Source organism: Mustela lutreola, chromosome 7, assembly GCF_030435805.1.
Source record: "Mustela lutreola isolate mMusLut2 chromosome 7, mMusLut2.pri, whole genome shotgun sequence".
NCBI lineage: Eukaryota > Metazoa > Chordata > Mammalia > Carnivora > Mustelidae > Mustela > Mustela lutreola.
Window position 1 is genome coordinate 79,131,724 of NC_081296.1, and position 12,331 is coordinate 79,144,054.

The following is a 12,331-nucleotide window of genomic DNA, read 5'->3' on the forward strand; positions in this document are numbered from 1 at the left end:
AGCTGAGTGCCTTTGCCTGATGCACTCTGGTTCCATCACAATCTGTTGTTTGTCCCTCAGTGTCTGGTTGGTACAAAATCATACAAAGGACTAGAGCATAAGAACCAGCAGTAACTTTCCCCAAACCCAGGTGTTCCTTAGTGACGTTGAAAACAGTTCAATGCCAAGAGTTCCTCAGCAAGGGTGTACCTAATTTCAATGTAGAATTACATAACAAAGAAGTGGTCTTGGAGTGCCCACTAGGTTAAGTGTCTGACTCTTGATCTTCTCAGGTTATGATCTCAGGTTTGTGTGATCAAACCCCAATATCAGGCTTCCTGCATGTTGGTTTGGAATTCTGCTTCTCTCCCTTTTTCCCTGTCCTTCTGTCCTCTCCCATTGACTAGTTTAAATAAATCTTTAAACTAAACAAACAGTTATGGATGAATTGGTCTCTTGTTCATCTTTGCAGTGAAATTCCAGGCTGAGAAGTAGTTCAGGCCACCCTGGTGGGTGTTGCTGTGTCTATGACACTTCTAAATACACACAGTGTGAATTGGAAGGTGGCTTCTGCCAAATATCTTCCTGACCAAGTATAAGCAGGAGAGGTGATGGGGGAGCTTCAGTGCAGAGCCAATTTTATTAGAGAAGAAAGGAGGAGGAACACATGTACCTGAGCAAGGAAAAGAGAGGCCAGCCACCTCTGCTGTAGTTTCTTTTCTAGTAAGTCAGGTGATAGACACAGACTGATATTCAACATGAAGTGCTGGGGGCAGAAACAGAATGAAGGTAGAGGTTCATGTTCTGGCCAGATAATTAGCTCAGTTGGTAAGAACTCAAGTGAGATCATTCTCAGTGCCCAGGAAATATGGTGATAGAAAATGCTCTTGCACTGAGGTTTCCTAACAATACAGATTGATAGGTGATACTGGGCAGAAAACCTATAGATTTCTCTAACTTCTGTTTTGTAATGTCTCACAGAGAGTCACAAATCAGGGAATTGGGAGAATGCAAATGAGTCAAGAATGTCATAGAGAAAGTAATAGAGACCCCAGTATGGAGCCTCAACTCTATGGTCAACTAATCTTTGACAAAGCAGGAAAGAATATCCAATGGAAGAAGGACAGTCTCTTCAATCAATGGTGCTGGAAAAACTGAGCAGTCACATGCAGAAGAATGAACCTGGCTCACTCTCTTACACCATACACAAAGATAAACTCAAAATGGATGAGAGACCTACATGTGAGGCAGGAATCCATCAAAATCCTAGAGGAGAACATCAGCAGAGTAACTTCTTCAACATCGGTCCCAGCAACTTCTTTCAAGGTAAGTCTCCAAAGGTAAGGGAAACAAAAGCAAAAATGAACTTCTGGGACTTCACCAAGATAAAAAGCTTCTGCACAGCAAAGGAACAGTCAACAAAAGTAAGAGGCAACCCACGGAATGGGAGAAGATATTTGCAAATGACATTTCAGATAAAGGGTTGGTATTCAAGATCTATAAAGCACTTTTCAAACTCAACCTTCAAAAAATAATAATCAAGTCAAAAAATGAGTGGAAGACATGAACAGACATTTATTCAAAGAAGACATACAAATGGGTAACAGACACATAAAAAAATGTTCAATTTCACTAGCCATCATTGAAATACCAATCAAAGCCACAGTGAGATACCACCTTACACCAGTCAGAATGGCAAAAATTAACAAGACAGGAAAGAACAGTGTTGGTGATGATGGGTGAAAGGGGAACCCTCTTGCACTGTTGGGAATGCAAGCTGGTACAGCCACTCTGGAAAATAGTTTAGAGGTTCTTCAAGACATTAAAAATAGAGCTAACCTACAACCCAGCAATTGCACTACTATATTTTTATCCTAAAGATAAAGGTGTAGTGAAATAAGGGGCACAGGCACCCCAATGTTCATAGCAGCAATGTCCACAATAGCCAAACTGTGGAAGGAGCTTAGACGTCCTTCAACAGATGAATGGATAAAGAAGATATGATTCATATATATAATGGAATATTACTCAGCCATCAGAAAAGATGAATACCTACCATTTGCACTGAGATGAATGGAACTGGAAGGGATTATGCTAAGTGAAATAAGTCAAGCTGGGAAAGACAATTATCATATGGTTTCACTCATATGTGGAACATAAGGAATAGCCTGGAAGACCAGAGAGGAAAGGAGGGAAAATTGGATGGGAAGAAATCAGAGAGGAAGATAAACTGTGAGAGACTCTGGACTCAGGGAAACAAACCAAGGGTTACAGAGCAGAGGGATGGGGTAACTAGGTGATGGGTATTAAGGAGGGCATGTGTTGTGATGAGCACTAGGTGTTATATGCAAGTAATGAATCCTTGAACACCACATCAAAAACTAATGATGTACTCTATGTTGGCTAACTGAATATATGAAAAAACACAAGAGAAAAAAGCAATGTCTGAATTGTGCTGCATCACTTTGCCAATATGGTTGCAATCTTCTTTGTTTTTTAAGTATTTTTTAAATGACTTATTTTAGGAGGACTTACAGAAAGGTATACCCAAAATGTTTATTTGTGTTATAACAATGTTTAAATAAAATACGGTCCATTTCCTAGAGATTGAAATCTAGTAAAATACCTTGAAACATCAACTCCAAATTATCAAGATGAGGAACAACTTAGGCTAGTAAGTGACAAAGGGTCAGAATTGGGATTGTTAGTCAAAAGGTATTTTAGTTTATAGGTAGTAATGACTTTAATAATTCATATATTCACAAATTCCCACTTTTGTTAAAAGTAATAAAAAGTCATAAAACCTTTCATAAAGGTTTATGCATATTCCCTTCTATTCTTGTCACCAAAAAGGGGAAAAGAGAGAATGGTCAACTTCTATATAACATTTTGTCCAGGCACCCGAAGTACAAGCATTTCTCCCTCCTTTGGGATCAGATAGTTTTTAGTGTTCACTCCTCTGAGTCCTGCCTCTTGATCCTATTAGAGTTATGTGTACTTTCGTTTTTACCCATAGATTGTAAACTAGTTTGTTTTTCCTTTTATATATTCTTTTAAAAATTCATTCATTCATTCATTCATTGACTCACAGGTTTTTTTTTCACTTTCAGGAAAGATTCATTTTAATTGGTTTCAGACTCATTTACCATTACCTTCTGAATCAGCTCTTAATGCAATATTCAAAAGAGTGCATTTCTTTTGCTTGTGAACTACCTGATCTAGGAAATAGTCCTTTGTCCTTTGTGAAAATCTCCCCACCAATTCTTTCTACATTCTGTCCATTTAAGTTTGGGTAATTAAATGCACTTATTGTTATTTCTTGGCCTAATGTTACTGCTTCTCCAGACTTTTTAAAAAATTAACATATAATGTACTATTTGTGTCAGGGGTACAGTTCTGTGATTCATCGGTCTTACACAATTCACAGCACTCACCATAGCACATACCTTCCCCAATAACCACTCCCCTTTATCCCTCCCACCCCCTTCCTCTCCAGCAACCCTCAGTTTGTTTCCTGAGATTAAGAGTCTCTTATGTTTGTCTCTCTCTCTTTCTGGTTTTGTCTTGTTTCATTTCTTTCCTCCCTTTCCCTATGATCCTGTCTTGTTTCTCAAATTCCTCATATCAGTGTGATCATATGATATTTGTCTTTCTCTGATTGACCTCTTTTGCTCAGCATGATACCCTCTAGTTCCATTCACGTTGTTGCAAATGGCAAGATTTCATTTCTTTGGATGGCTTCATGGTATTCTATTGTATATATATATATATATATATATACCACACCTTCTTATCCATTCATCTGTTGATAGACATCTAGTCTCTTTCCACAGTTTGGCTATTGTGGACAGTGCTCCTGTAAACATTCAGGTGCACAAGCCCCAAGCCCCTTGGGATCCCTACATTTGTATCTTTAGGGTAAATACACAGTAGTACAGTTGTTGGGTTGTAGGGTAGCTCTATTTTCAACTTTTTGAGGAACCTCCTTACTGTTTTCCAGAGTGGCTGCACCAGCTTGCATTCCTACTAGCAATATAGGAGGGTTCCCATTTCTCTGCATCCTCACCAACATCTGTCTTTTCCTGACTGGTTAATTTTAGCCATTCTCACTGGTATGAGGTAGTATCTCACTTCACTTTAGTTTTTATTTAAATTCCAGTTAGTTAATATATGGTGTTATATTAGTGTCAGGTGTACAATATAGTGATTCAATACTTCCACAGAACCCCCAGTGCTCATCAGGAGTAGAGCACTGCTTCATCCCCTCAGCTACTGAACCCATACCCCAACCCTCTCCCTTTTGGTGACCATCACTTTGATCTCTCTAATTAAGAGTCTGTTTTTTTATTTATCTCTCTCTTATATTTTTCCCCTTGCTTGTTTGGTTTGTTTCTTAAATTCTGTATGAGTTAACATTATATAGTATTGTTCTTTCTCTGACGGACTTATTTCTCTCAGCATTATACTCTCTAGCTCCATCCATGTAATTGCAAATGGCAAGATTTCACCCATTTTTTTGGCTGAATAATATTCCATTATACTTTTGTATATTCTAAACATTTAGTAAATTACCCCATTGAACCTAAAAGCTCAAGAAATATTTATATTTTTTGACTAAAGACAAGAAATTAAATAAGTAGCACACGATGAGACTTACTAAATTATTTTCTGATATTAATTTCCATGAAATACCATTTTAAAAGTAGGATTTGGTTCACTTGTAATCCCCATTCAGTCTAAGCATTTATCTTATCTGCTTTTCCTTCATCAAGAAGCCTGGAATGTTCCTTCTATCCCTATACTTTGAAGCGTTTTAATCAGGAACGGATGCTGGATTTTGTCAAATGCTTTTTCTGCATCAATTAAGAGGACCATGTGGTTCTTCTCTCTTCTCATATTAATTTGTTCTATCACATTGATTGATTTGTGAATGTTGAACTATCCTTGTAGCCCAGGAATGAATCTCACCTGGTCATGGTGGATAATCTTTTTAATGTGCTGTTGGATCCTGTTTGCTAGGATCTTGTTGAGAATCTTAGCATCCATATTCATCAGTGATATTGGTCTAAAATTCTCCTTTTTGGTAGGGTCTTTGCCTGATTTGGGGATCCAGGTAATGCTGGCTTCATAGAAAGAATCTGGAAGTTTTCCTTCTGCTTCAATTTTTTGAACAGTCTCAGGAAAATAGGTGTTATTTCTTCTTTGAAAGTTTGGTAGAATTCCCCAGGGAATCTGTCAGGTCCTGGGTTCTTTTGTTTTGGGAGGTTTTTGATCACTGCTTCAATCTTGTTACTAGATATCAGTCTATTCAGATTGTCAATTTCTTCCTGGTTCAATTTTGGGAGTTTATAGTTTTCCAGGAATGCATCCATTTCATCTAGGTTGCTTAGCTTATTGGCATATAATTGTTGATAATAACTTCTCATGATTGTTTCTACTTCCTTGGTGTTAGTTGTGATTTCTCCATTTTCATTCATAATTTTATCACCTTACACCAGTTAGAATCGCCAAAATTAGCAAGATAGGAAACAACATGTGTTGGAGAGGATGTGGAGAACGGAGAACCCTCTTACACTGTTGGTGGGAATGCAAGTTGGTGCAGCCACTTTGGAGAACAGTGTGGAGATTCCTCAAGCAATTAAAAATAGAGCTTCCCTATGACCCTGCAATTGCACTCCTGGGTATTTACCCCAAAGATACAGATGTAGTGAAAAGAAGGGCCATCTGTAGCCCAATGTTTATAGCAGCAATGGCCACGGTCGCCAAACTGTGGAAAGAACCAAGATGCCCTTCAACGGACGAATGGATAAGGAAGATGTGGTCCATATACACTGTGGAGTATTATGCCTCCATCAGAAAGGATGAATACCCAACTTTTGTATCAACATGGATGGGACTGGAAGAGATTATGCTGAGTGAAATAAGTCAAGCAGAGAGAATCAATTATCATATGATTTCACTTATTTGTAGAGCATACCAAATAGCATGGAGGACAGAGGGAGTTAGAGAGGAGAAAGGAGTTGAGGGAAATTGGAAGGGGAGGTGAACCATGAGAGACTATGGACTCTGAAAAACAATCTGAGGGTTTTGAAGGGGCGAGGGGTGGGAGGTTGGGGGAACCAGGTGGTGGGTATTAGAGAGGGCACGGATTGCACGGAACACTGGGTGTGGTGCAAAAACAAGGAATACTGTTAAGCTGAAAATTAAAAAAAAAAAAAAAAGAAAGAAAAAAGAAGCCTGGAATGAATGGGGCTCGAGTTGTTTCTCCTGACGGCTTGATCTGAAGTATTTTTGCCAACCTCGTCAGTACTCTAGGGGCACTCTAGACCTGAAAAGAAACAAAGACTTTCTGATGGTCTAACCTTGAAAGTTAAACAGAGAACAGAAATCATGTGAGTCCGTCCAATTATAAATAGCAAAGGTGGGGAAGACAGGGGACAGAGTTTGTGTAAAGTTCACTTCAGGCTTTCAGTTCTGCCATTTCATGTCAACTTCAGACATCTGGAGGCCATGTCTCTAGAAATCCATCATACAGATAATTCCTCACAGGTACCAGGATAGGATTATTTCGGGGTATTGTGAGCCTGGAAACTCAACAGAAAAATCCCATTACATATTGTCAATTGCTATGAATAAAATCTCCCAACTTACTGGCCTTGGAACTATCTCAATATCCCAGATATACTACCTTTTCATCTATCTCTGCTGAAAGTGGAAAGAACAAGAATGAAGAGAAGAAGAGAAGAAATATTAAGGAACACAAAGAGAAGGAAAGGGAGAGAACAACATTGACTTTTTACAGCAACAAGTGGCCCAATCAGATTCAGTTGTGTGGATGAGAAAGGTCCATGAATTGCACAGGAGAGGTGGAGATGTGAAAGTTATCTGAGAGAGGACAGTATCCTACATCCTATTTTTCACCAAGAAATTATGGTTGGAATAATGTTCTATGCAGATGGTGACTGTCTGTTTCGTTTCTGGAGCTCTCTTGATTTCAAGAAGGTGTATTTACTTCTGTAATACATAACACATGCTATCAGATAATTTTCCCTTATCCATTGTTTTATATAATTGAATTCTCACATTGTTTGTCAGACTGTGTGACTAGGGAAATGGTGTCATTCTTCCTTAGGATTCTTTGAAGTTCTAGGTAACCCCCTAGGCACTGACTCTTCTAGAAATATGATTCATCTTTACTTACACACTAACTCACAAATCTCTTACATAAAGTATTTTAAGAAAATAACCCAACCATTTATCCTCCTATATTAGAAGTATTGCCCCTATCTCCCTGCACTGTTGAGCAGCACAGTTTTGGAGACATAAGTGTGCCCTGTCCTGGGCCATTGTGGGTGGAGTCTGGAGTTCTGTGAATGACAGGGCTGAGGTGTGATTGGTGCTCGGTGGTTCTGTTGAAAGGGATTGACTATAAGACACAGTTTCTCTGAATCCAAGACTCTATGCTCTGCACAGCAGGTCGACGTACTCATCAAGTAGACAAGGAATCATGAGGAGACATTGGGGAACTCTACTGGGGCTCCTGTGCATCCAGGTTTGCTGTGAGTGGGGGCGTTCCTCATGGGTACTGGGGTGGAGTCCACAGACCGCAGTGGTGTGGGGAGCTCCAAGAGGGTCCCACAACCTCAGCGGTGTGTTTTAGGATATTCTGCAAGTTTGGAAACTGCATCAGTTACCTCTTGGTTACATCACTTGTCTTTGTTTTTCTTTGTTTTCACACAGCGGTGAGAGGAATGACGGTGGAGCAGAGCCCTTCAACCCTGAGCCTCCAGGAGGGAGCCAGCTCTACGCTGAAGTGCAATTTTTCTAGCAGTCCAGACAGTGTGCAGTGGTTCCGACAGCACCCCAGGGGTGGCAGGCTCATGGGGCTGTTTTTCATAGCTTCAGGGATGAAGCAGAGTGGGAGGTTAAACTGCACAGTGAATACTAAGGAACGGTCCAGCACCCTCCATATTGGGGCCTCCCAACTGGAAGACTCAGCCACCTACCTGTGTGCAGTGGAGGCACAGTGCTCCCTGGTGATCTGCAGCCTGCACCCAAACTGCAGCTGTGCCTGCAGCCCCCACCCTTCCCTGGGGCAGGCATTTGCCCGACTGCAAGCTTTGCACATGTCCAGACTTTCAGATTTACCTTAGGGCATGTTTTTCCTCCTAAAATTAGACCCATCAGGGTTGTCCTTTCACTTTCTTTTCTTGCCCTTCATCTTCTTAGAAAAGCCTTTGCAGGAAAAAAGCTCTTCGAAGGAGCTATTAGATCAAGTGACAGATGCTCCCATCTAGTGCCCTGGAAAAACAGATCTGCTGGAAGATAGCATAAAATGTGTATGAAAATGAAAATGGTTTGAAAAATAATACTTTAATTAAGCTTTAATTTATAATTATTTATTAATGCTTTAGCATTTATTGCTGTGCTATCACTTTCTTGAAAATAATACTAGATTTACCTTTGTACCTGTACTTTAAAAGTGAGTCCTATAAGTGGGAAGAACAAGTTTCTGAGCAGAGAGATACATGGGGCACCAGGACACAGGCAGGAACACATGCAGGCTCAGGTTCTGGGTCACAGCAGGCTGTGTGTGAGCTGAGCACTTGGCCGGGCCACCTGTGCTGTCTGTGCCTGCTTTGGACTAGCTGTGGTTTTTACATGCAACAAAGGATGTAGTAAGTACTGTCAGGAAATTAATGCAAAGTGAAAGTGTATACCTGGACATTTCAATAAAACAATTTGGCCATTTCTTGTGGAACTTTGGCCTCCTGAGTATTTTCACTGAAAGGATTGAAAACTCTTGTCCACACACAAGTCTCTTCACAGGTGTTTTATAGCTGTTCATATATAATTACCAACGCTTGGAAGTAGCAGCATGTCCTTCAACAGATAAATGAATAAATAAATGGTGTTCCGTACAAGCAATGGAATGTGATTTGGTGCTAAAATGATCAGGGCTATGAAATAATGAAGAGATAGGGGAATCTTATATGCATTTACCAAGTGAAAATAGCCTATCTGAAAAGGCCACATAGGGTATGATTCTGATCCTATGACTTTCTGGAAAAGGCAAAAGATCCCAAATTTTCATTTTGAAATGATCTCAGAAATTGTTTATGCATCCTTGGCTGGAAATTCTGAAATTCTAAATTAAAATTTCAAGCAGAAATCCAAAATTCAGAAAGCAATTAGGCTGTTTTAGAGAGAGTGCTCCTTGCTTTCCATATTAGTAAGCGCATCCACCTCCTCTAGGGTGTCTCAATAGAGGAGTTTCTTTTATTCATATAATATGTAAATTGTATGAAATAAAAATATATAGGAAATATGTCTTCAAAGAGCATCCTGCTTGCCTGTGTTTGAGCCATGTTATCCATCGGTCTCACTACCTGTGATTAAAGTCCGTGAATAAAGTCCCATTTTTTCCAGTATTAATATGAATTTATTTTCTCCTTGATATATTATTGATGTCATAGGAGAAATGAAAACCTGATAGAATCTCATCCTGTGTTTCTGTTTCTGAAGAGGCTTCAGCCATTCGTTAGGACCAACCTCAGAACCACTAGATCACATGTGGCTGTGCAAATGGTCTTGGGGTTCATGATGCAGGCAGTTTCACCCCACTCTGACACCAGTCCACATTGCACACAACCAGTTCTTAGTAAATGTTTGCTTTTTATATAGTATGAATGAAATTTAGAGCTGGAAGTACCTTTAGAAATCCTTTAGTCCAATTTAATGTTATACATCAGAGACTATAACCAAGTTGGCTGTAAAAAACAATTAGGTAGGGAATGAGCTGGAGGAAAGAGAAAGTGCGTTTCCTCACTTCCTCTTTGACATTCTTGCTCCTGCCTCCTTGTTGTAGGACCATTCTGCTGGGTAAAGAGAACGTTATCTAATGCAAGCCCAGCCACTTAGATCTCTGCACTTTGAGTCTGAGAAAGATGTGGTTCAATCAGTTTGAACACCTGAATGGAGAGTTCCAATTTGTGTAAATGTCTGAGACCATGGGCTGGAAAGGAGACTTGGGCTGAGCCACTGTGTTTCTACCAGCAAACTTATCCATCACTCACTGTTTCTGTAGGAGAAATCCAGAGGTGATAGTTTCACCTGAACATCTACATGTATTTCTAAGGAAGTTCCCCAAAATAGCAAATATATTTATTATGCCAGGTAGACATCCCTTGAAGGCAGGATGAGTATAATGAGCATAACTTACACATTCTCTGCAAAATGATCATAGGATTTGGAAGATTTCTGCAGTGCAAAAACCAGGAAGCTGTTTGACAATGTTTTCTAGACCAATACTTGAAAATAAGCAAAGTAATATTCTGTAAAAACATCGTGGAGCTGGAAAATTTGCCCAAGGGTTGGCCTTATCTGTGAAACAGTTAGTCCATGGAAGAGATCCATTCATATGAACGGTCACATTCAGTTCTGAGAGTCACACCTAAATTTGCAAAAATTGATCTTCCCACCAGCAGAGGAAAATTTGCCCAGAGAAGAATCTGAGAATTCTTATTTTATGGGGAATGGGGGAGAGAATGGAAGATTCTCAGACTCAAGGCGTTTTCCACACATAAAAACGCATTTCATATATATGCATATATTTATATATTCAATTGATTTTCTTCACCGTAGCTGTCTTTGAATCATTCATGGTGGGAGAGGAGGATGAAAATGAGTTTTACTCTTTGTCCTATCTCAGATCTGAGAGTAGGCTTCACAGAAAAGGGGCTTCTCCTTTTGGAGGTAGCCTTGGTTTCCCAAAAATCATTTCTCCTGATCAGCTCTTTAAGGCCAGTTTCTGGGTGGCACCATTCCGGGGGATGCACAGTATTTGTGCTTCCCTATTATTCCCCTGCTCCCTTATCATTGAGATTTGGTTCTTTACTTTTGTCACAGTCATCTCAACTGACAATGATTCCACATTTTGACTGTTGGTATTATCTCTGGGAAGAAATTCAAAGTCATGGGCAAGAGCAAGTAGGAGGAGTAGAGTCTGAGGTAAGAGATACTTGAAATATCAAATGATCTTCATTCTCTTACTCTAATTCTTGCTCCCATGTTCCTTTTAGAAATAGTTTTACTCCATAATAGACAACTGAGGACAGTAGATTTGGAAGGAAGGAAATGTTTTCTGTTTTCTTTGTTTAAGGGAGTAAATTATGATTTCTTCCTGATTTCAAACATGTATACCCAGCCCATCCTAAAATAAACAACAATAGCATCTACCTCTTTCCAATGTACTAACAGTGACTCAGTAGTGTGGGGGCGTGTAAATCTTGATCTCCACATTCCTACTGTACAGTTCATCCCTGATCTAAGATATAACTTGCTTGACTGATTGCTGCCTTGATGCATGTGAGTCCCTCAGAGGCGCCAGCTAAGAGAAGAGCATTTCCCCAGCGAGTTCAGTAGAGATGTGACCACAAGACATCAGTGCACCTGTGATGATGCAGAACATGTGGAATTTTTATTTTAGTGCATCTGATGGATTAGACTATGGCAGCAGCAGAGTCTTTTCTTATTAGCTGTTGGACAATGTGGGAAGTTACCCTGTTAGAGGAAAGAAGGGATGGCCTGATAAAAGAGGGAGCTGAGTTGATTGGAGGCTGCAATTCTTAACATGAGCTTAACTGGGTGGAACCATGAAGACATCCATGGGAGCTTTAATCATGTTCTTGTGGCTGCAGCTGAACTGTGAGTTGAGTGTTTATGGGCAACAGAGTATATTAGTAGATATTCTCCAGAATTGAAGACTGGCTTTATTCAGGTTTCCTCCACTTAGTGTAACAAAAGAGAATTCTGAAGCATAATAAGCTGGAATCTCTTCTCCTTTCTCTGACCTTTTCTTTCTGCACAGCGTTCAGCCTGGGAGAGAATGTGGAGCAGCATCCTTCTACCCTGAGTGTCCAGGAGGGAAGCAGCTCTTTTATCAACTGCAGTTATTCAGACAGTGCCTCACGTTACTTCCCCTCCTATAAGCAAGAACTTGGGAACAGTTCCCAGCTCCTTATAGACATTGGTTCAACCATGGCCACAAAAGAAGACCAAAGACTCACTTTTTCATTTAATAGGATGGCCAAACATCTCTCCCTGCACATCAGAGACACACAGCCTGAAGACTGAGCTGCGTACTTCTGCGCAGCAAGCACACATTGCTTCCCAGTTACCTGCTGCCTGCACTCAGACCTGGGACTGGGGCAGCCTCCTGTCCCATGACACAGACCATCAAGGATAGCTTTTGTGCTGTTGTCTGTCTATAGGTGGAAGCTAATATGTTAGACTATTAGGATTGAGATGACCCAAACAGGGTGAAAACATTTCGTTGGATGAATCTTGTTTT

At 40.1% G+C, this 12,331-nt stretch overlaps 1 gene segment (V, D, J or C); it reads left to right on the forward strand.

Moving 5' to 3' along the window:
- Positions 1-11,633: 11,633 nt before the first annotated feature.
- LOC131836313 (T cell receptor alpha variable 13-1-like) lies at positions 11,634-12,114 on the forward strand. The segment is given in 2 exon segments: positions 11,634-11,685; positions 11,849-12,114. Coding segments are annotated over 2 exon segments (318 nt in total).
- The last annotated feature ends 217 nt before the right edge of the window (positions 12,115-12,331 follow it).